The following is a 23,863-nucleotide window of genomic DNA, read 5'->3' on the forward strand; positions in this document are numbered from 1 at the left end:
TCTGTGAAGTCAGAGAATACCAGAAAAAAAGAGCAGGAAGGTCCTGCCAAGGAAAAGGCAAGAAAGAGCAAGTGCTAGAGAAAATAGCCACAGACAGTGTGGCAGAAGGGCCCTGAGCACAAGAACAGATATGAGCACTGATACACAGTTCAGCACTGTGATTCCCCATGGCTCAGGCACTCAAAACAGAAGAGAAGACCCCACCCTCATCTACTTCCTCTAAGTCATGTACAGGTTAAGTCCTTCCATGCATGCTTGAAAACACTGGGGACCCCAGTAGTGCCATGATGACCATACATCATCAGAAGGCTTTTCTTGGCAAATCTACATCCTTATCTAAGCAACCTACCAGACATCTCAGGGGTGGCCAGTTCCTCTCTGGATACTGTTCTACATACACACATACAAAGCTCTGTGCTTCTGCCAGGGCAGTGGTGGCGTACACCTTTAATCCCAGCACTTGAGAGGCAGAGGTAGATGGACCTCTGGTATAAAAACTGAGTTCCAGGACAGCCCGGTCTACACAAAAAAGCCCTGTCTCAAAAGTAAACAAAACAACCCCCGAAACCAAAAACAACCCCTCTAAAACAAACAAACAAAAGTTCTGTGCTTCACTGCACTGTGGACACACTGCTAGACAGTACACCCAGGAGGCTTGCCACTCACAGCCTGGACTCTGGGTGGGACACCCATCCCTGAACCACCAACTCTAACCAGGATGGAGCCCACTGGAACACAGGAGATGGGGCTAGTACAAGGAAGATTCTGGAGTCAAGAAGTTGTTCTTTTGGACATGGTCTTAGTGCTGTGTAGGAATATCCAATCACCCTGATTCATAGTTTCCTCTAACCAAGTGCTGCCACCCCACCAGGCTCTCTGTCCCCCAGGGCCAAGTGGTGCCAACAAATAGTTTGAGCCCTCTCCAGGTCAACAGTGTAAATTTCAGGCTGCCTTGCTCTGCCCCTGCCCACTCTTCACAGAAAACAGGTCTGGCCGGAGAGAAATTATTCTTTGAAGTATAAAGGATAGCAACAAAGAGCTGGTGGCTAGCAGCTCTGTGTCACTAACTATCATTAGTCCCGACAGCCTGGGGGAAGCCCTGATGCCTAGGGTCAAGTCTGGCAGGTACAATGGGGCAACCCCATGGAAGCCAACTGTTTCTATGGTATTCTCCAGGGGAAGAGGCTCAGCAGTTCAGCTTAGTGAATAGAAAAATACTGTACCACGTCAACCATGGAGAGGTAGATGGGGCAAGACTACAGAAGGCATGGTTTCTGACCAATGATTGGCTATTGACCCCCAAGTAGCCACCTAGTGGATCACATCTAGTTAGGCTTAGAGGCAGGAGACACAGTAGAGGATAGGGACCAAGAAATGTGAAGGCTCTTGTGGTTCTAATGTGCAGGCCCCTAAAGGCTATAGCACTTGTTCAAGGCATCAGGAGGGGAAGTGGTTTTGAGGGTCACTTCTTCCCAATGAGCTCTGAAGTAGTACACATGTTCAATCATGAAAGCAATTCTGAGTAACTTTTGAGAGAAAGGGCTAAAAGAGGGTGCAGAACTGTAATGAAGTCCATTCCATTGAGGCCTAGTAAGGGCAGAGCCTTAGGTGAACAACAGCCTCCAGTAAACACGGCTCATGGACTTGGCCAATCAGGGTCAGTCAGGCCTTTGAGTAGAGCCCCATCAATCGTTCATTTTACTGAAATCTAGGACAGTACATGGGGGTCCACTGCCAGGGAAAGACCCCAGTGAGAAACAATAGGAAAATAAAGAAAGGAAGAAAAACTCACATCAAATTTTCCAGGGTTCTGCTGAAGTTTCACCTTGCCTCCTGACAGGTACTGCCAAGCCCGTCCCCGCAGAGAAGGTGGGATACCCTTCTGGCACCGAAGACGAATCTGAAAGTCAAAAGGACAGCTGTGCCCACGCACCCACCTTGGCAGCTCCTCTGACAAGGCTTGGTGGGCCTTCAGTGAGCATACCCTCAAGAGCAGAAAGGGTAAACTGAGGGCTTTCCTGCCCTGCAATGCAGAGCCCATGAGGGCAATAGGGACTGCAATTAGACATGCTGCCACCAGGTGATGGCAGAGTGCATATTCTCTAATGACAATGCAGGCATTCCTGAGCTCTGGACCCCAGAACTAGAGCCAACCCTTAGTATCCACGGGAGATGGGTTCCGGGATCCTGGCAGACACCAAACTTTCCTCAAATCCCTCATACAAAGAAGCCAGGCATGGTGATGCATCCTGTCAGATCTCAAAGAAGACAGGACGGACAGCTAGTGGTGCCTATGAGTCCATCAAAGCAAATGAAGAGCTTCAGGCTCACTCTGTACCTGTGGCTCAGCTCAGCTCTTCTCACAAAGCTCTGACCTTAAAACTTCTCCAGCCCAAGGGCTTTGTGCTTCCCTTCTCCCAGGTTCTCTTCCCTATAAAACCTGCCATTTTGGCCAGAGTTCTCCTAGTCCTCTGCTCTTGGTCCCTAGTCCCCTCTCTTGGCCTTCTCTCTTCTCTTTCTTGCTCCCACCCCTCATTGCCCGGCTCAGTCCGCTGGCCATGTTCAGTCAATTACTTTCTCTCCCTGCCCTGGACTCTTCCAGGTGCCACTGGCTGTACTCTCCTTCATATCTACAATAAAAGCCTTCTCTTCAACCATACCCTGGAGTGGCCATGTCCTCATTTTTATTCACATGCCTCAACACTCAGGAAGCAGAAGGAGGCTAGCCTAGAACTTGCTGTGTAGTCCAGGCTGGCCTTGAACTCACAGAGATCCACAAAGTAAAGGCTCGTGCTACCGTGGCAAGCCTACTACTATGTCTTTTAAAAAGACAGAAAACTGTTTAAGGGAACAAAGGTTATTAAAGGGAAGGAAAAAGGAAACGAAGGGGGTACAGGTAGAAATATGCTTAATGTACAATATATACATACATGAAAATTTCAAAACAAATACAAAATAAAGAACAAAACATTTTTCCTCAGAATAGGGAAAATTATTGCCTTACTATCACACCATCAGAAACCATACCTCTTCTCCACTGTGCCACACAACTGGAGACCGAGCTCTGTGTACTTCCTACTTCCCTAATTCCTCAGAGACTGACAGATGGAAGGAACAGGCTCCTCCTGGGCTTGATCCCAAAAAGAAGTTCTCAGAGCAGCTGCCTGACTTACCAGGTGGCTGAGTGCAAAGGCAGAGGGCCTGAGCTTATGGGACGATGGCAGAGAGGACAAGGCTGAGAGGCTCTTTCACCTCTGCACCAAGCAGCCTGGCCTGAGATCAAGGAGACAAGTACTTGTGGCATGAGAACAGCTGATGTGGGTTCGAATCCCACATTGACCTTGGGTCAACCACTTCTCACCTGCTTTAAGATCTGAATGACATTACATATTTCTCTGCAAGCTTGGAGAAGCTCCATTAGAGGGGAAAAGGTGCCTTGGGCAGGGCTTTCTCTCCGCACCATCTCAGAAAGACACTTGGCACGGAAAGGCTAAGGGCTTTAGCTGCTGCCTAACTTCTCAACTGGAAAATCCCTCATACAGTCCCATATGAAGCCTCATAAGCAGGGCACAATGGACCTTCCTGATGACCAGCAAAAGCAAGAGAAAACTTTTCAGAGCTCAGAGCAAGTTAAGACGTAGGAGGGAGACAGGCAGCAGGCTGCAGAATGCAGTCGGTAAGGAAGAACAGCTGGTAACTCACAAGAGCCACACTGGGGCTTCTGGCTGCTGGAAAACTGGGAGAGAAGGGAGCGGAAGAGAACTGCACTAGACACAGGGGGCAATTTCCTGTTACTGTGGGACAAGGGTCATCTTAAGGAAGCCACTTTGGGCAGGCTTTGGCAGTGGGACATAGGACATCCCATAGCCTCAGGTCCTTCAAGATCCCACACTTGGGCAAGGTCAGCATGAGACATCCTTCTCGTAAGCCCAGGATATAGGCAGGCTACAGGACAGTCCTGGAGCACATTCAGGCCACTATGATGTCCTCATGGACTTCAGGGCCAGGGCAGGGGATGGAGAATCAAGAGCACAGCCAGCCTTTCCTAGACCCCTACTCTAGACGGCCATCAGCCTGCCTTAGGATAACACATGAGAAAGTGCTGCCAGAATACTCAAAAAATTACCAGTCTCTACAGCTAACTTAAAGGAAGTTACTGCTGACAGCTTAGTGAAGCCACACCCTTGCCTGCTGAACTCCCTGCAGGCCCTCGATTCTGCCCTGAGCACAACTGGGAGGTGGAAGAAGGCACTCTCCTCACAGGACTATGGGTGAATTCAGGAGAACTGTTGGGTCTGAGCCCACTTCCAAAAAGTGTTACTATCCTTCCTGTGTCATGACTTCCTGAGTGGAAGAAGCCATGCTTCCAGAGCCAGGCAGAAGTTACCAGGGCAAAGCCTGATGTAGCTACAGCGGAGGAACAGTCTTGATCTGGGCCTCTGAGTACAATGGGATAAAGCATGTCTTTGAAGGCCCCTGCTGGGCAAGGCAGCCCTTGGCCTTTACCCACAGTGCAGGAGAAGCCAAAGGGAAAAGGAAGGGCTGCTGAGTGCTCTATGGGAGGATCTCCCCACAGCTACAGAAGAGAGGTGCAGAGCTAGCTACAGCTCAGGGTAAGAACTGGAGGAAAGAGGAGGCAGGACCCCAAAGTTAGCCAGGGAGCAACTGGAGTAAGTGTTCTAAAAATCCTGAGTTTGCCAGGTATGGTGGCATATATGCTTATAATCCCAGAACTTAGGAGAACTACAGTTGGAGTGGGAGACCAGTCTGATCTATAGAGCAACACAGAGAGAGAGAGAGAAAGAGAGGGAGACAGAGAGACAGAAAGAGAAAGACAGAGAAAAAGAGAAAGAAGCAGGTACTCCATAGGAGGAAAAGAGAGGGGAGAGAGGAAAAGGGAGTGCGGAGAGTCTTTCTTTCCTTATTCTAGTCTATCATATTCTATACTGAACTATTCTATTCTATACATAGTCTATCACTGAACTCCGCGACCAATCCTATGTAGCCCAGCAAGAAAGAGCCCAAACCTGGGTGAGCTCTCCCCCTTGGCAGTCTGTGAAGCACTTCCTGTTACCACCTTGTAAAAGGTTTATCTCTCCCACTCTCCTAATGACTGAGTCTGAAAAGAGGACGCCTAGTTACATAGCTCAAGCAGATAGTATAAGACTGAGTGAGGCGACACTCACTCCAGACTTTCAGTCCTGGGCAAGCAGAACTAGACCATTGTGTCAGCTGATGACAGGGGCCAACGGGCTAACTTTGTGGATTGGAAATTTGTGCAGAGATTGTGGCCATGAAGGGACAGGCAATGGGCTCTCAAGGACAGACACACAACTTCAGAATGGTGGGTAAGTGTGGTGATGAACAAGCCAGTACCTAAGGACAGTCTAACTAGACAGGGAATAGGTAGTCTCATTTTTATAAAACTACTTGTAAAGTGTAAGGTTATTCTTCTTTCTTTTCACTCTGGCCAGGAGATGAGGAAAACCATCAACATGTCTAAGCAGTGAAAAAGGCCCTTACTATGGTGGTCAATTGGGCAGACACTAGAGTTTACTGCCTGACTTCAAATCTTAGCTCACTGATAAAGCAAGAGTGTTACTATTAACTTCACTGAAGTGTTAACTATATTATAATAGTCAAGATATGAACCCTAAAAATGCTCCCAAAAGTTAGCTACACTAATATTAGAAAGCTCTTCAGTCCTTCTTCTGGCAGGAGTAAAGCAAAGTTACCTATGAGGGTTGTTGGCTACGGAGTGGCTTTGAGGTTTAACTCCAGGACAAAGTTCTATGTGGCTCTCCTCTGAAATCATAAGCCCGGTCCAAACCTGTCCTAAAGCCAGCTTCTGCTCCTTACATGACCAATAGAGGACACCTACGGAAGCCTGGCAGTTGGAGAATCCCTATTTTGCTGCAGTGATGAAGTTCATCCCTTTCTTTCTCCTTCCCAGACTGCTAACTCCCAGCCCTAGGCCCAAGGTCCCTTACCTTTTTGTGCTTCTTGGCCATCCATTTGTCCCAGTTGTTGAGCATGTCCAGCCACTTGGACTCTCTTTGCCTCAACACCTCCAGGGGAACTTCCTCCAGCCTGTGGATAAGAGGGCAGGGCATCAGATGTGTCAAGAGAAGCAAAGACCCTGGCTTTGGTCTCAGCCACCAACCTGGCCAGCCCTCATCCCACTGCCCTGTCTATTCCTCCTTCAGGTCTGCAGACTCTTGATGCCCTACTGAAGATGAGCTGAATACTGCCCCTGCCACACACAACAGGTGCAAGTGCCTATTCACCCAGTGTGTCAGGGGCCAGGGACACCTTGCCTGTCTGGAGCAAAGGCTGAGCGTGTGCCTCTGTGCACTGAAGTCAAGCATTCCTGTCTTGGGCCTGCCTTAATAAACAAGCCTCTTCAGGAGGCCAGCATGCTAGGAGTGAAGCTGGATGCCAAAACTAGTCAAACAAGTACAGAAATAACACTCACCTCTTCACCTGAGCCAAGCTGGTTACTCAGACTTTCCCCAATTACAGCCTCACTCTTTCCCACCACTCAGCCTCAGCTCATGCCAATCCCTTGGCTGGAATGCTTCCCAAGTAAGCCCCTTCAAATGCTACCTTTTGTATTTGTACACTTACTGACCGAGCAGCTGTGTCAATTTGGGCAGGTTAAAATGAATTTTTTAAAAAGTTTCCCCTCTCTTGTTTGTTTGTTTGATGCATATGAGTGCTCTGTTTTCATGCATGCCAGAAGAAGGAATCAAATTTCATCACAGATGGTTGTGAGCCACCATGTGGAAGAGCAGCCAGTACTCTTAACCACTGAGCTATCTCTCCAGCCCAAGAAGATTCTTGTTCCCAGGCCCCTTGTGGAATTGACATTTGAAGGATACCGAGACTCAGCTAGGCAGATCAGCACCAACGAAGGCAGAGGTGGGCTGCGGAGGAATCCTGTCTTAAGCGGAGAGCACAGTCACTGAGGAGGCTTCCTAAGGGAGTAAGCCCCGAGGATCCACACGTCCACACAAGTCTCAAAGGCAGAGAAGAGAAGGAGATGAACATTTGTAGTGTGGGTGTTCTACATATACTTTCTTGTGTAGCCTACAGAGTAAGGCCAAATAGACAAACACAACACAAAATGTACATGCATTCTCACACACACCATTTCCTTAAATGCATTCTAAAGTATTAGATTATCAGAATCTTGTATTTCTTTGTTGTGCTTTTGTCAAGGTTTTTTTGTTTGTTTGTTTGGTTTTTTTTTTCAAGTATGAACACACTTATTCTGGTGATAATGCAGCTCTGTGGTAGAGTGCTAGCATGTACCAGTCACTGTGTTCGATTCTCAGTACCACCAGAAGAAATGTAATACTTTATAAACTGGGCATGGTCTCAGCTCTCTGGACAGAGAGGCAGGAGTTTAAGGCCAGCCTTTGAAACATGACCTCCAGTCAAAAACTAGTCAAGATAGCTCAGCGGTTAAGAGCACCAACCACTCTTCCAGGACCTGGGTTCAGTTCTCAGGACCCACATGGCAGCTCACAGCTGGAGTTCCAGTTCCAGGGGATCCAAAACCCTCACATGGACATGCATACAGGCAAAATAGCAATGTACATAAAACAAAAATAAATCATTATAAAAATTTAAAGTACTTGATAGTATTAAGAAAAGATTAATTGCAGATGAGAAAACAGGCTCAGAGAGGTCATGGTACCCAGGAAAGGCATCCTGCTCAGAGTCAAACAAGTAGGGAGCCTGGAACTCAATTCCAAGCCAGACCTAATATAGCCTAAAGCTGGCCATTTCAGCCCAATCTGACTTCCATGAAAGGGCCACAGGATTGGACAATTGAGGCAGCTCCAGGAAGCTCTCTAGAACAGAACACGGTGGAGCTGGGCCTGGCCCAGGGTTGGAGTTTCTGATTCTCTCTGCTGGAAGGAAACATGTTGCTATGACTTTTACTGGTTGTGAGAGAGAGGGAGAGGCCCTGGCAGAGTGGTCTCCAGGAAACAAAAAGGCAAGTCCTCTTGTTCGGTACACTTCATCTGGGTAACTGAGCCTGAACTCAGCCTTGGATTAGAAGCGTTGAGAAGGAACGCTATTGCCTGGGGTAATAAACTGGGCACCTCAATACAGAAGTCCCTGTGCCTCACACTGCTATCTCTCATCATCTAGAGACAGAACCAAAGCACAAAGATTTTTTTCTTTCTTTCTCTCTTTCTTTTTTTTTTTCCTTCTTTCTCTCTTTGATAACAACAAAGCAGTGTTCAAGCCTTTAGGTCGAGTAATTTACAAAAGAATATACATGTTCAGGCAACCCCCAAATACCCAAGAAGCAGAAACCCAAAGTCCCTACACCCCTGGCCAGGATGATGTGTATACCAATAACAGTGTTCATTTATGCAACAAGTCAGGGATGAGCCTTCTAGTTAACTAAACAGAGAGTAGGATGCCCACATGAGTCAACAGGAAGTTCTAGCAGTTATGAATGTGATAACATCGGATTCAGCCCTCTTGTGCGGACAAGGAAACTAAGGCTCAAAGATGAGCCTTACAACTGAAATTGCTAGTTGCCAAAGACTCCCCACATAATTAAATACCAGCCTACATGATACCTCAACACTGGGGTCTGGTTTTGTTGGTAAAATATTACTGTAGAATCTCAGAGATACCTATTCTTCCAACTGCAAACACAGGGGAACATGTTGAGAGCTCTTTCAACTGACGCCAGATGAGTTTTGGCAGTTTCAAAGCTCCAGTGTCAAACATCAAACCAGAACTCAAATAGGGTAGAAAACAAAAGGTCATGTTTCCTGGATTCTAAGATAGCACTGATTCTAGGCTGTACCAATGATTAGGCAAGAGCTCAGAAAGACAAACAACTGCTATTGCTCTCAATGTGCATATCAATCAGAAAGGGTCTGTTCTAAATTTTAAAATCTCAAACTAGGAAAACTTTTGAGGAACTACATTCATTTAAATGGCTTCTCTTCCAACAGAAAAACTTAATCCGGATGTTGGGAAGACAGACACAAACACAGTCCCTAGCACTCAGGACAGTCTCTAACTGCAGGTGAGCATATCTTCCCATACAAGTGTACATTTCATAAAAATCAGGTTAAAGGACCCTTTAGCAGAGTCAGTCAGGATCCCAGAAAGCATCAGTTCTGGATAAAGGAAATTCATCCAACAAAGTCTCACGGAGGCTAGAGAGATGGCTCAGCAGTTAAGAACCCTGGTTGCTCTTTCAGAGTACCTGGGTTTTGTTCCCAGCACCTACATGACAGCTACCAGCTGTCTCAACTCCAGTCCAGAAGATCTGATGCCTTCTTCTGGCATCCACAGGCACTGGATACATAGACATACATGCAGGCAAAACACCCATACACAGTAAATAAGAATAAAATCCAAAAACAAATCAAAACCAAAACAAACATCAAAGCCAACTACCCCCCACTTCTGTGCTTGTTTTCTGTTACACGTGGACAGGCTACACTGTGAATTGACTCTGAAAGGATGCCAAGAGGGAGCTGTGGGATGAAGCTGGGAAGATGGGAGTGTTTCAAACAGCATGGTGGTGTAAAGGCCCTAAAATGGCTCCCCTGACAGTACAGAATGTATGAGCCAATTGACTAGAAGCTGCCTCAGCAGCACACTCACTTTCCAGAAAACCTTCTTCCCTGAAAGTGGCCAGAGGGTTCTTCTATACCCAAAGAGCCTGTTAAGAAAAGTCTCTGGGGACAGCCCTTATTCCAACTGCCCCAGGGCTAGTGCTTTACCTCCAGGGGTAGCCATCCTATTACTGAACAGCTTCTACTGCTAAATGTTCTTTCCCAGGCTTGGACAACCGCTGTCTTCTCTCTCTAATTTCAGTACTGTTTTCTGGTGCTACACAGTGCTCATGTCCTCTTCTATGAGACACACACAGGCTTATCCCTTGTCACCCATCCACCCTGGTCTGGAATGCTCTTTCTTGTCTCTTCTTAGTCACAGCACCCTTTCAGGCCCTCATACACCATCAACCCCTCAACAACAACAATAATAACAACATTAACAACTGAAGTTAGCATTTACTCATCATTTACTACTTAACTAATTCCTTTCTCTTATATGTGTTTATCACATATACATTTTCTTGATAACCCCAGGACAATATCACTCTCCTCATTAACAGTAGAATCCCAGACTTAGTAAAGTTAAGAACTTTGTAGAAAAGCATAGCTATAAGAAGCAAGCTGAGACTAAGCCCAGGACTGTATGACTCTACAGCCATGTTCTTGACCCTTACACTACAGTCCTACACCCCAAGAAGCTAAGCCCACAGCATCATCATAGCCTGCCCATCGGCGTGCCCAAATGCCATTCACTGTCCTCCAACTTGCAAACCTTCAGCCTGGCCTAGACTACTGTTTCTCATACTTTAAACTGAGACCCATAGTAAGATCTGTATTTTATACTTTGTATGCATACACATAACTGAAATGTTTTATGAAACAAGTTATCCTTATATGTATAAATATGCATTCTGATTTTTCAAATGAATTTTATGCATTTTTTAAAATTAGGTAAGCTGGGCATGGTGGCATACATCCCAACACCTGGGAGGCTGAGACAGGATGAATGACATGAGTTTGAGGCTAGCCTGAACTACAGACTGAGACCCAAGCAAACAAAAAGCTATTTATAGGACAGTGAGATGGTTCAGTGGATGAAGGTACTTGACTCCAAGCTTGACAACCAGAGTTTGATTCCTGAGACCCAGATGGTGGACTCCTGTAAGTTTTCCTTTGACCTCTGCACATGTAAGTGCGGACATGCACACACACAGAGATTAGAAAAATTAAAGTTACATCTAATCCTCTGAAACTGACTGCAGTACCTAAGCATGAGTATCCACTTATGAAAGCAATTGAATCAGGTCTTGAGCTTCTGCAGTAACTCCTTTTCTGGTTTCTCTATGACAACATTACTTTCACATGTTTTATATTCAGGCATACAAGGCACTTCTACCTACAGGAACTGTCTACATTTCTCTAATGCTCAATGAAAGGGGGCCCTCATAGATTAACTATCATTTCCATTTGCGTAATAAATAGGCTTGTTTAGATCAGAGAGGTTCAGGCAAAGTCACAAAGCTAGAAAGTACATAGCTGAACCAGAGCTTCTTTCCGTCACATAACTCATGCATTGCTTTGGACTCCTTGCAGGAGTCTGTGGGGAGACTGGATCCTTTTCTAGATGTTGTTGCATGGCTTTACCTGGCCCACAGGCCCTTAGAGACAGTCTAACTCCCCCCTTGTGTTCTTCCAGCTATCGTGAGTAGTCTTCCTATGTGTAATGCTACTCACAGGCCAACAGGATGGATAGGCATTGCTGGCAAGTACAACCTCAGCTGGAGATGGTGTGCCTAGGTGATTTGCTGTTTGCCAATATCTCGGACTCCTGAGGATGGAAGCTCATAGAAGATAAAGGTGCTAACTGACAGAGACCCAACTAGGCTCCTAGATTCCCACACCTAGCTTGCTGTGCCGTTCTGTGGCCCAAGGTGGCAGTGACACGTCATACAATCCACTTTCTACAAGCTCTCCCAAAATTTAGAAGCTAGAGGCTTCCAAAAGTTCAGAGGCACAAACCCAGTTCCCAAAGTTCCTGGAAGTTTCTCTCCCTGTCCTTTCAGACTTCTGTTCTCAACCCCTTGGCTTGGCAAACTCTGTAAGGATACTGGACATGCCCAGAACCCTTAAGTCCTTGCTGGAAGATATGCTTCCTACAAGCTTCACTCCCTGAACCCTAAGCAGATACTTCCTAAAGTAAAAAACCACAGGACTGATGCTTTTCCTCTCACTTGTCAGGGATACTATATGAGACATGGAAGAAAATAGAAGTGTGGGAACACCCTGAAATCGACTGACCTAGGAATGCATTTCAGTTCCTCCATCTATCAGCTGGAAACCATGGGCTGGTACTTTCCCCCAACCTGCTGGTTTCTAGGTTTAAACCCTAGGCCTTGTGTATGATGTTAAAAAGCAGTTATCACCGAGCTACATCCCCAATTCTACTTCATTTTTAGTAGGACCACAATACACACCTTGTATTACACAGGACTACAAGGAGGAATAAACACATACTATGGATAGCCAGAAAATGGCAACTAGCTCACAACTTTTGTTTGAAGACAGAACTTTTACACTCATTTTCTTATCTGATCAGTTTCCAAATGCAGTTCCTGGAGGTAAGCAGGACAAGATCACCCCCATATTGCCTAGAAAATAACAGAGGCCCACGAGATGATGTTATTTACTCTATGACACATGAAGTATAATTCCTGGCTTCTATCACTTTATAGCTGTGTGAAACAGAGAAGGGCTTCTCCACTCTAAGCCTCCAGTTTCTCACTGTAACAAGGTGGTTCTGTTATCTGCCCAGGGAGCAACTGTAAAGATGCCATGTTTCAAGAACTGGCTATGTACTAACTCTGCTGAGCCACTACAGGGCATACATTTCCCTAGAGAAATAGTTATTTACTCCATTCAGCATGGCTAAGTAATCTGTCCACATTAGATAGCCTGGGAGTGGAGGCTGCCCTCAAGACACTAACCTGTCTAATAAAGGATACCAGATCTAATACAGACGCTGTCTTTGTCATACTCTCTTTCACTACTCTTTAAGTTGAGAAAGACAAAAAAATATGACAACAACTTTTCACTGCTGAGTCTCTAGGATAAAGACAGTCACCTGAGGAAGTCCCACCAAAGTACGGAAAATGCAGAGGAAGTATGGCTAATCATGAGTTCAAAGACAGTGAGGGAAGGGGAGTTGGGAAGAAAAATGAGGATAAAGAGGCTAACCTGCTTTCCACATTGGGTGATAACTTCTACAGCTCACTGCTTTAAAAAGATAGTAATACCTCAAAGTACACATAGCTTTATAGCCAGTTGGTTTCACTGAAAGGAAATCACAATATGGGAGAAGTAAGCTAGCATGTGCAAATGGCTGATAGTCAGGTCCAACATATCACATGGTTAAGAATACCCTTTTCAGTTGGGTGTTAAAGGTGTGGTGGTATATATCTTTAATCCCAGCACTCAGGAGGCAGAGGCAGGTGGGTCTATGTGAATTCAGGGCCAGCTTGGTCTACAGAGCTAGCTAGTTCCAGGACAGTCAAGGCTACACAGAGAAACCCTGTCTCAAAACAACAACAACAAAAACTACAAACAGACAAAGAATAGCCTTTCCAGACAGCTGGGAGGCCCGGTGCCCAGAAGGTAGGTGACTTGCTCAAAGACATGCTGTAAGTCCTTAGGGAAAAGGTGATGTCTGTAGTAGTCTAGTGCTCCCTCCTGTGGCCTGGCCATTCTGCCTTGGAGCTGGCTGTCAGTGGTTCCTGGGACTCTTGCTTCACTCTCTCTCACTCCCAGTGGAGGCAAGTCCTGGGCCTGCCTCTCTTTCCCATGAGGCATTTAATGGTTCTGCTCCTTCTGGCTCTGGGTCAGTGCACAATGGTAAACAGGTTCTCTCCACTCTTCACTGGCTTTGGCATCCTGGGCCTCTGCCCAGCTCTCCACTCTGCTCAGCTCCACCCTGCTGTCTTACAGACTCCAAAAATCAAGTAATCCCTCTTCTTCTGGTCCACTGAACTGGGAAAGGTCACAGATAGCAGAATCCCCAGGGCATCTCTCCTTGACAACTACAGGAAGTTGCTGAGCCTTTTCTTAGCAGAAAACATCACTTCCCCACCTAACCCTGGCCAGGTGCAGTGGTGCTTGAAATCTTCTGCCTGTGACTAGGTACCTAACTCAGTCTCCCTTGGAGACCCCCAGAGTCTACCCTGATCTATGTGTGACTCCCCAAGCCATCTTTAACAAATTGTTAACTCTTATTGATAGATCTCACCTAACTGTCCCAAACTGTCCACAAGGTCTCTCCGTGCTGGGATTTCTTCATGGCTCCCTAGGGTCCTCCCTCTCCAACAGAAATCGTAGGCCCTGGCTCTCCAATGCCCCTGTCCCTTGAACAGTACTCCTTTCACTCCAGGCTCTGCCTCTGGGTGTCCCCTCCCTGAGCCACTTCTCTTGGCCTCCCTCCACTTCTTTTTGCTTGGTTATTTGGTTTTTTGTTTTTTCTTCTTCTTAATGCTCTCTTTTATTTGAATTCTGAGCCACAGTCTGAGCCACTCTTAAACTTCCAGGTAGAAAGGTAGCAGGGAACTGAACCCTGGACTCTCAGATTCAGGCTCAGGAGTCTTATCAATTGAATTATCCAAGCCTCCCTTCCCTCCACTAACTGGCTCCCACTCACCACTGAGGACCTCATTCAAAACTGCCTTTCATCTCTACATTGCCTCTAACTGTTCCAGGGACAGCACAATCAGCACATTGCATTCCATACACATCTCTCCAGAGCTTTGCTATAGGTGAATAAAATACAGAGCCTGCCCTTGAGGAAGCCAAAGTTGCAGAGAGGCAGCTAGGTGGATAAATAATTCGCACACACAAAGTGCCAATGCAGAGCTTGTGAAAGGTGCTAGGAATCTGCAAGAAGTCTCCAGGGTGAGGATGGAGATGTTTGGGAAGCTGACTTTTAAACTGGGGTTTGAAGGCTGACAGGAAATGGGTAGGCTGAGGAAGAAGGAAAGAACATACCAGGCAAAAGGCCCAGTATGTGCAAGCGCAAGTTAATGGGAAGGGCATGGCTCGTGTGAAGAATGTGAGCAGCCCAGCAGAGCAGGCCCAGCTTCCCAACCTGACCTCTGCTCTGATGAGGCAGCATTCCTTGAGGAGGTATGCTCCTAGAGAGCCCCATCAGGCCATTCTTTTCAGTGTCTCAGGCAAGAGCATTACCTAGTACCTGGCTGGCACTTGGTCAACACATGGTAACTGATCTGCTTTGTAACCTCAGGCCTGAGTTCTCAGCAATAAACTGGAAATACTGATCTCTGCTTTGAGACCAGGCAAATGAAACACAGTAGGAACACTCCCTCTGTAGTCTAACACCAGTTCTAGATCTTGCTTGAAGGCCAGAACAGGGCCCACTCAGATCTGCTCGATGGCCTTTTACAACAGTGCAATTCCATTCAATTAAGTAACTGAATGTCTGTGATAATACTTACCAGACACTTGCTAAGCACCAGACACTGCTCAGCAATCAATTGACATTTCATTTAACCTTGGTAACAAAGCCCAGGAGATGCATTCTCCAATTACTAACCCCTCGTGGCAGATAAGAAAACTCAGATATTCAGCAAGCTAATTGCTGCCTAGGGTTTATGGCAAGCAAGCCCTGGCAGGTAAGGCTAGACCCTCTGCTCTTCTCTAACTATGCCAGTGTACCAGTCACTTCAGCATCCTGTTGTCTACTCAGCAGGATGCACATAAGCTTTGAACCTAGGAGCCTAGAGCTCAATGAACTCCAACCCACAAGCAGTGTGACACTTTGCAAGTCACTTTAGCTTTCTGGGATTTGGCTTCTGTTGATATAAAACAGGGGTTATAATGATAACCACATCTCACAGAATTAAGTGACAAGAGGCAAGTGCAGCCTGGACTACCACGCAAGCTTCTTTGTGAAACGGCATTAAGATAGGAATGGTGAGAGAATGAAGGGGGTCACCCAGGCATACCAGGAAGCCAGGACAAGGCACAGAGAGGGAGAGTGGTGATGGTAATCATGAAGCAAACTTGGACTCTTCCTCAGGTGACTACTACTACCTAGGAGGGTTCTGGACCCAAGCAGCCATCCGGCCACACACTGGCCCTGAAGTTCTCAGCAAGCCTACCTCCACTCTCACTTCTGCTTTTTCTTCATAGGCTACAGAGAGGGAAGAGCAGTCCTAGAGTCAGGGCTGTCAGAGGGCCTTGCTGCAAATGACTCAATAAGGAACTAATGGGGAATTCCCAATCTGCCCTGGTAGGTCAGGGACCCCCTGACCTCAAGCTGAGTGGAAGTGGTCTTACCCCCAAGACCATGGGGTGAGTGAGCAAAGCACATGAGAGAGGCTGAATCTTCATGCCTATATTGCCTTACTTCCCTAAAATGGTAGTAAAAGCCCAGTGAGAGAAGGGGTGGGGTAAGGGGGAGAGAACAGAGTCTGTCTGTCTTGTGTATGTGTGTACCTCAAGACAGCCTCACTATGCAGACCAGGCTGGCTTCAAACTCACAGATATTTGCCTGGCTTTTGTGGCAGTGGTAGTACATCTTTAATCCCAGCACTCAGGAGGCAGAGACAGATGGATCTCTGAGTTTGAGGCCAGCCTGGTCTACAAAGTAAGTTTCAGGATAGCCAGGGCTACACAGGGAAACCCTGTCTGGAAAAAAAAAATAGAGATAGATAGATAGATAGATAGATAGATAGATAGATAGATAGATAGATAGATAGATGGATGGATAAAGTGTGAAAGCCATCATTCATCAAAGACACAGAACTCTTAACAGTGTGGCAGATAATGTACGGGGTGCTTTTTAAACACCCTCCTAAAATCTCCCTCTTCCAATGCCACCAATATCCTATTTAGGGATTCAGAGTAGTCACATGCCTGGAAAGTGTCAGAAGGAAGACTGACAGCTGTTTGCTGGTGTCTTAAACTTAGGCTCTCCCAGACCTACTTCCAGGTTGTCCTTCCCTCTAAATCATGGCAAGGAGGAAAAAAGAAAAGAAAAGAAAAGAAAAAAGCATCTTCCAGAGGGAAGACTAGGAAGATTGCTCTGTACATACAGTGCCCAGGGCCTAGATGCACTGAGAAAGAGCAAGAGCTCCCAGAACTATGTTCACTCCCTGGATCCTCACAGCCGTTCCTGCCATCTTAGGGTTACATATAAGGGAGTGTGTGTGCAGACACAGGACAGGTGTTGTACTCTTCCTTGTAACAACTCAGCTACCAAAACAACACAGAAGACCTGTTATGAAAAGTAAACATTTGGGGCTGTGACATGGAGAGGAAAAGGGAGGAGAGAACACAAGGTGACCACCAGCAGGCCCAGATCCATCCCTTGCTCAGTCAGTTTCCCTGTCTGTAAACAAAACAAAATAATTCTTTTGGTGGGGAAGAATGGGGGTTGAGACAGGGTTTTTCTTGTGTAGTCTTGGACTAGGCTGGCCTCAAACTTACAGAGATCCACCTGCCTCTGCTGGGATTATGGGCATGTGCCACCACACTCAGAACAAAATAATTCTTACTCCATCGATTTCCCATTACTCCCATGATGGTTACCAGAGACTAAGAATATAAAGCCCTGCGTAGTGACACAGGTCTTTGATCCCAGTACTCAGAAGGTAGAAAATGGCAGAAATCAGTGAGGCTCAAAGTCAGCCTGGTCTACATAGGGGTTCCAGGCCAGCCAGGGATACATAGTGAGACACTGTCTCAAAAATAAACAAACACACCCAGGAAGTCTCACCAATATGCTGTCTAAACATGACCTGAACAAGGATGGCACTGAGACCCATAGACACACTAATGTAGAAAAAGGAAACCACACAGGGATCCAACCCTCGACAGGGAACCACAGACAACAAAGAAATGCTGAAGAAGCTGGGTATGGTGACACATGCTTGTGATCCCAGCACCCTGGGAGGCAGAGGCAGGCGGATCTCTGTGAGTTTGAGACCAGCCTGGTCTACAAAGTGAGTCCTGGACAGCCAAGGCTACACAGAGAAACCCTAAAAAAAGAAAGAAAGGAAATGCTGAAGAGTGGAAAAAAGCGTCTTTTCCTGGCAAGAGCTAACCTGTTTATTGGTTATCTAATACCAAGGGGTCAGCCCTGAAAACATATACATATAAGTAACATTATACTGACTCTGCAGGTTATTTATATATTTAGGAACACACGAGTGACAATTAAAGAAAAAGAGGCCATAAATTTTAGCAAAGGGTGCAGTATGGATGAAGGTTTGGAGGGAGGAAAAGAAATGAAAAAAAAAAAAATGATGTAACTATAACCTCAAAAATTAGAAGCTTTTTTACAAATTAAAAAAGACAAATCTGATGAAAAAGATAAAGCACCCTTCAATCTGATCACACCTCCACATGCATGAGGGTCACTGGTTCTGTGCACAGAAGGACGTCTCATACAAGAGGGACGAAGCATGCTGGAAGCACTGGCTTCTGTGGAATGTGCCACAATGACCAAAGCATTTTTCCAAGGCCATTTCTCAATGTGCTTGGATAGATGAGCTCTTTTTTCTCTGCAGGGAAACTGAGTCTTAGAGAGACCAAGCTAGCCTTCTCAAGGTCACACAGCTACTTAGTAGCTCAGGGAGGCCCAGGACTTGGGTCTCTTGATCCCTGCTCAGAAGCCTTTGTTTGCACCGTGTTCTTAATCCAGTTATCTTGTGTGAGCCGCACAATCCTCTACACAGCTGCACCTGTAATGACTTGTCTCATGTATGGCTTCCCTGTCAGAATGCAAGTCATTTGAAAACAGGACTGGTTTCTATCCAGAGGCTGACACAGGGCTTCACATAAGTGCTGGAAGCTAGCCCTGGGACTGAATGAGGGGACATACTTAAGCCATGAACCACAGGGAATTGCGAAGCTGGCATCGGTACCCTCATACCCCCGGGCTTAGTTAAGAGTACTCTCCCCATACTGCAGCCTAAAGCCATGTTTCCAGCCAGAATCTCTAATCTCTAAAACTTGGTAGTACCCCTAGGAGCTTTCTTCTCATAGGTTCAGGACTTACCTGTCCCAGCCCAGACACCAGTTAGAAGAAAATAAGGAAACTCCATTGAAGTCAAACTGGCCCTCAGTTGTCATCTGCCTCCCTTGATCAGTTTATGCTATGCCGAAAGCCCTAAATCCCCTGTCCCAGCTGCCATGTCACCCTAATGTAGGATTCCTCTGTCCTCAGTCACTCCTAGCTCCTTAGAGTGGAGCCTGGCTCTCCTTGCAGCTTTTCTTACCATCCAATTTGTTTACCAGTCAGCAACCACAAAGCTCGGTGTTACTCACCCTCCTGCCTCCATCAGCCAGGTCAGCCCACTCTCTCCTGCTAGAGAGAGACAAACAGCCCCTTGATGTGCCCTGCACATTCTAGCCAAGCTATGCACCTTGGGAATATGATGTAGCTAAATCAGCAGCAGCCCACTGCAAAGGCTATAGGATTGGCCCTGTAAAGAGGCCTTTCCATCTCTGTCACTCACAGGGCTAGCCACAGTCCAAGCTCTAACGACTTGCCAGGCTCTTTCTCCCTTGGCTACAGACTTCTTCCAAGTGTCACCATAACTCTTTTGGCCTATCTTGGATTCTCATGACAATCTCATCACCTGTGATCTAGCTCCACTTTCTGACATGCTAAACAACTAAACCCTCTGAAACACAGGAGGACTCAGGCTGGCATTCAAGGCTGTCTGCCTAACCTCTTTTCCCAGTCTACCCTTGCTTCTATCCTGCCCCTGCTTTCAGCACATTAGACTTCTCAACAGCTCACTTTTGGGTGGAATGTTGCAAATAAGTCCTTTCCCATCTAATGAAAAGAGCCTGCTTGTCCCTTCTGGGACCAAATGGAACTTCTTCATATGCTCCTGTAGGCAAAGCTGCTGCTTCCTCTTGTTGACTCTTTAAGAGCTGCTGCACACCTCAATTACAGCCTTTATCATTCAACACTGCAAAGATTTGTTTGTGGTTCTGTCTTCTAACCAATCTGAATTCCTTGAGGGCAACAAGACAGAGATGTCTTGTTCACCTCTTGCCCCAATCACAGCACCTGGCAGAGTAGGTATTCAAAAGAGTGTCTGGGAAATAAGCTCACTGCTAAAGTGGCTAAGCTAGCAAAACGAAGTCTTTGGCTGGCCTCCCCAGGCTCCTGCATCTGCCGACTACCTAACTGCCTAAGCAGAAGTAAAGAGTTAATGTGTGCCAGCCTCTGAAGAGCTGGGAAGAGAACAGAGAAGGGTAGTGTTGTAGTCGGAGAGGTGAAGAAAGGGAGGATGAAACAGAGGCACCAAGTTGACAAGCTACCCTAAAATCCTGGATAAGGGAGCTTCCAAGCAGGAGTACTGGTTTGCCAGTGGAACAGCTAGGCTAATTTTCTCAATTTTAGGATTCCACCTGGGAGGAAGAAAACTGACCTGGCTGCTTCAGGATTTATCAGATAAATTTGGGGCACTCTTTTCTGAGATCTTCAGGTGCTTGTGTTCAGAATGGAGACTGCCACCCCTTCAGGGGGACTGAGGTTCACCTGCATTAGGGTTCTCTCTTGCCCACAGGACAGGCCCTCACTGTGGCCGGAGATGGAAATAGATCACTTCCCTAACTACTCCAGTCTTTAAGAGGGGAAATAGTCACTGAGCACCTGCTCTGTCCAAGGCTCTTTTCACACATCACTTCATTTAAATTTCACAGCAAGCCCCAAAAGTCAGTATTAACATAACTTTGTTGTGGGTGAGACAGAGGTTCAGAAATGAGGCAACATGTTCAAGGTCATCCAGAGGTTGTCTTAGGAGAGGGGCCAGGACTGCTTTCTTCCCCCACCCTGATGTAAACAGGTTGGGTGACTGCGCCTCAGTCAGGTACTGTTGTCCCCCACCTCTAGGTCATGTTTCACTCCAGATGCTGGGAGACAAAACATCAAGCAGGCTCCATCGCTTATCTCTTTCCCACAGCTTAGGGTTTCTAGCAAGTGGACACACAGGCACCTTCCCAGGACAGCAGCTGGTGAGCTGCTCCTCCTTTACCAAGTCTGATCTTCTCTGAGGTTCCAGAAAAGGGCCTCTTTTCTTTAGAGGCCGAGAAAAGGAGATGGCAAGAAACAAATGGGAAGGCTCATGATTTAGAGTCAAGGGCCCCACAAGTACAGTTGTATTCTTCCCAGTGGACTACCCAGGGATCACTCACTGCCAGTTCCATGCTCTTCTGGGACTAGTAATAGCTCAAGAGAAGTGGATAGTTTGAGCTTACAAACTAAAAAAGGCAGTAGTGGCACGACAGCAAACAGGCAGGCTCTGGCTTGCCAGAAGGGCCCTTGCTCCACCTCAATAAAAACTGGCACAGACCAATCTGTAAGGGTGCCAATTAAGCCTGTTCTATGACTTCCAAAGTCATCGGGCTGACATAATTAGTAAGAAGTAGAGGGAATCAGGGGATTAAAGAAGACACTGGTGTTCCAGATGTTTCTCCCTGAGCTTAGCTCAAATCACTTGCTCCCCTAACAGGAAGCCAATGCCCACAGGATGCCAAAGAGCATAACTCCTGACTCATCTGGCCTACATACTGAGCAGATTGAGGCTAGGTGGGAAGCTCCAGCCTCAGGTTAGAGCTGATAATCACATGGAAAAGGAGAGGAAGATTTGGGGATTTCTCTCTCCAGCCACCACGGATTTAGCTTGTGTCCTTTCTCTCTCCTGACCAACTTTCAGTTGCAGAGAGACTATTAGACAGGGTGATCTTCCCTCGAAAGATGGAAAGGTAACATCACTCCTCCCCCCAACCTTCCTTGCTCAGAACCGCTGGTCTTTCTGGGGATACACTGCCCAGCTAAGTCTTGGGCCAACCCAGAACTAATGCTGCCAGGGCCTCTGTCTGTGCCTGTGCCACCCACAGGTTCATTCATGGGCTAGTTGCTTTCTTGCCTTTGGCTAGTGCTCAAAAGCAGACAGGGAACACTTCAGTCACACTAAGGTTTGCTACAGAGCAGGCTGAATGACAAGACGAAAAAGTGGAACAGCACAGGGAACTCTGGGTTCAACCCCTGGCTTTTCTCCTAACAACCTGAAAAAGAAAGGCTAATATTTGTTTCACATCAATCTGTATGACAGTGCCATCTCTAAGTTCACTTTCAGTTTTCTGACTTGGAATATCTCTTAGTGGATGCATCATTCAATTAATAAATACTGAACATTTACTACACTGCAGACCCGAGGATAAAAAGGTGAAAAAAACTGGCTGGTCTAGCCCTAGGCTAATCAGACTAATGACAACATGCTCTTAATCTTTCCTGGCCATTCTTGTTAGCCTCCTACACTGCTAGGGTGTAAGAAGTGCTAAGGAAGCAAGGGAAGGTGATGGCCAGCAGATTGCTGTTAGTTACCTCCAGTTTTATCTGTCTGCCAACCGATTTCCCGCTGGGGGTGAAGGGTCACAAAGATGGATGGTGAATTAAGCTGGTCCTAACCTGGGATTCTGACATCCTGAATCCAAGTTCTAGTTCTGCTGTAATATGCTTTGTGATCTCAAGCAAGTTTTTGCTTCTCTGGCCTCTGTTTTGTCTTCTATACAAAGATTATACTGGTCGATCTCTCTCTTTCTCTCTCTGTCTCTTTCGTTTTTCCTTTTCTTTTTTCTACCCACCTCCCCCAATCCCTGCCAAGACAGGGTTTCTCTGTGTAGCCCTGGCTGTTCCAGAACTTGCTCTGCAAACCAGGCTGGCCTCAAACTCACAGAGATCTGCCTGCCTTGGCCTCTGCCTCCCCAAGTGCTGGGATTACAGGCGTATGCCACTGCATCCCACACTGGTCAACCTCCTAAGATCTGTTCCTGCTCAGTCCACAATTTTATGATATACTTCAGTCCAGTACACAATAGACACCAGAGTGAAGAGGCCTCTGATTTCTTTCCTGTTCCCACAGTCCTTGGCAACTACCAAAACTGACCTGTGCTGGGACAACCTTTGGCCCAGGATATCTGAAATGGACCTTTACTCTGGAGACAGAGTCCCCATCACCTCCGCTGCAGGCCATTTGTGCTAATGTTTCACTTCTCTGGGATAGCACATGGACTCCTAGCCCGCAACCACGAGACTAGGTTCAGGGTGGTTACCCTGAAACCTCCCACAACTTCCCCTCTTATGGCCTTGGGCAGGGACTTACTTTTGGCTTTTTTAGAACCACAGTATAAAGTAAACATAGAAGAGCCAAGCTTTCTGATTCCAGAGACTCTGCTAACCAACAAGCTGAAAAAAACAAGGCAGAGAGATAGAAGTAGATCTAGGATCTCACTTCAGCCTTGACCTCAGAGACACCAGAGATTTAGAGGGCATCTGTAGAGCCATATCCCAGGTTTGCAGTTGGAGGGTGGAGAAGATAGACATCTGGCTGCCTAGTTGGGGATGGGAGCCAAAGGGAGTTGCTCCCACTGGGTGTCTCTTCCCACAAATACCAGAGGTACGCCCTAATTTTTCAGACCCTTAGAAAGAGAAAGAAAACTATTTCTTGGGCTACCACATGTTACCAGGCTTGGTGCTTAATGTTTTCATATATCCAGTTTTCATTTATCTCTGTAGCAACGGATATAGGCATTACTTTTACCCTTGAAAAAACAGGCTAGGGACTCAAGATCTACCCAAGGTCACACAGTCAGCAAGTATGATCACTAAGCATGGCCCTTTCTCATTCTATCAGATAACCCTGAAACCTGTTTAAATATCCAGTAAGTATGAAAGAACTTTTATGCTTTAGAATTTACCAGCAAATCTGGGCTGTTGCTTCCAAGACCCCACAAATAAGACTGAGAATTCCTTCCCACTCCCCTAAGATCTCACCCCTCCCAGGCCCCTAATCCCTGATGACTATGCCCCAACTGAAACACACCCTAAATCCTCTCCAGGTTTCCACAAGCTCATACCAGGGAAACTAGGACAAAGTCAGAGTGAAGGGTGAGAATGAGCAGTTCTGGTTCTGAACTGGACTAGGCTTAGCCTAATGTGAGCAAGTATGGAGGGGCTGAAAGAGACAGAGCTAGTAAGTAGGAGGAAACTCCATCTAGGTCAGAGGCCTGGATTTGTAAATTTTTCCTCCTGAGGAGGAGGAGGAGGCCTGGTGAGTAAGAGACTCTTGGGGTGCGGAGAGATATTTTGGAAGTGACATTTATATGGGACAGCTTTACGGAGTGGGTTTCTTAAGACAGTTAAGCACTTCTGTAAGTCACAAGAATAGCTGGGGACA

General features: G+C 46.6%; 1 protein-coding gene across 1 annotated transcript in view; it reads right to left on the reverse strand.

Annotated features, from left to right (window-relative positions):
* The window catches only part of Tbc1d10a (TBC1 domain family member 10A), a 30,067-nt gene that overhangs the window by 4,917 nt on the left and 1,287 nt on the right, over positions 1 to 23,863 (reverse strand). Inside the window, exons 2-3 of the mRNA XM_055623819.1 lie at positions 5,991 to 6,090; positions 1,793 to 1,900 (exon numbers count right to left, since the gene is read on the reverse strand). Coding sequence (XP_055479794.1) covers positions 1,793 to 1,900; positions 5,991 to 6,090 — 208 coding nt within the window. The remainder of the gene's footprint in view (positions 1 to 1,792; positions 1,901 to 5,990; positions 6,091 to 23,863) is intronic.

The sequence above is a fragment of the Psammomys obesus genome, unplaced genomic scaffold (genome assembly GCF_907164565.1).
Source record: "Psammomys obesus unplaced genomic scaffold, mPsaObe1.curated_primary_1811, whole genome shotgun sequence".
NCBI lineage: Eukaryota > Metazoa > Chordata > Mammalia > Rodentia > Muridae > Psammomys > Psammomys obesus.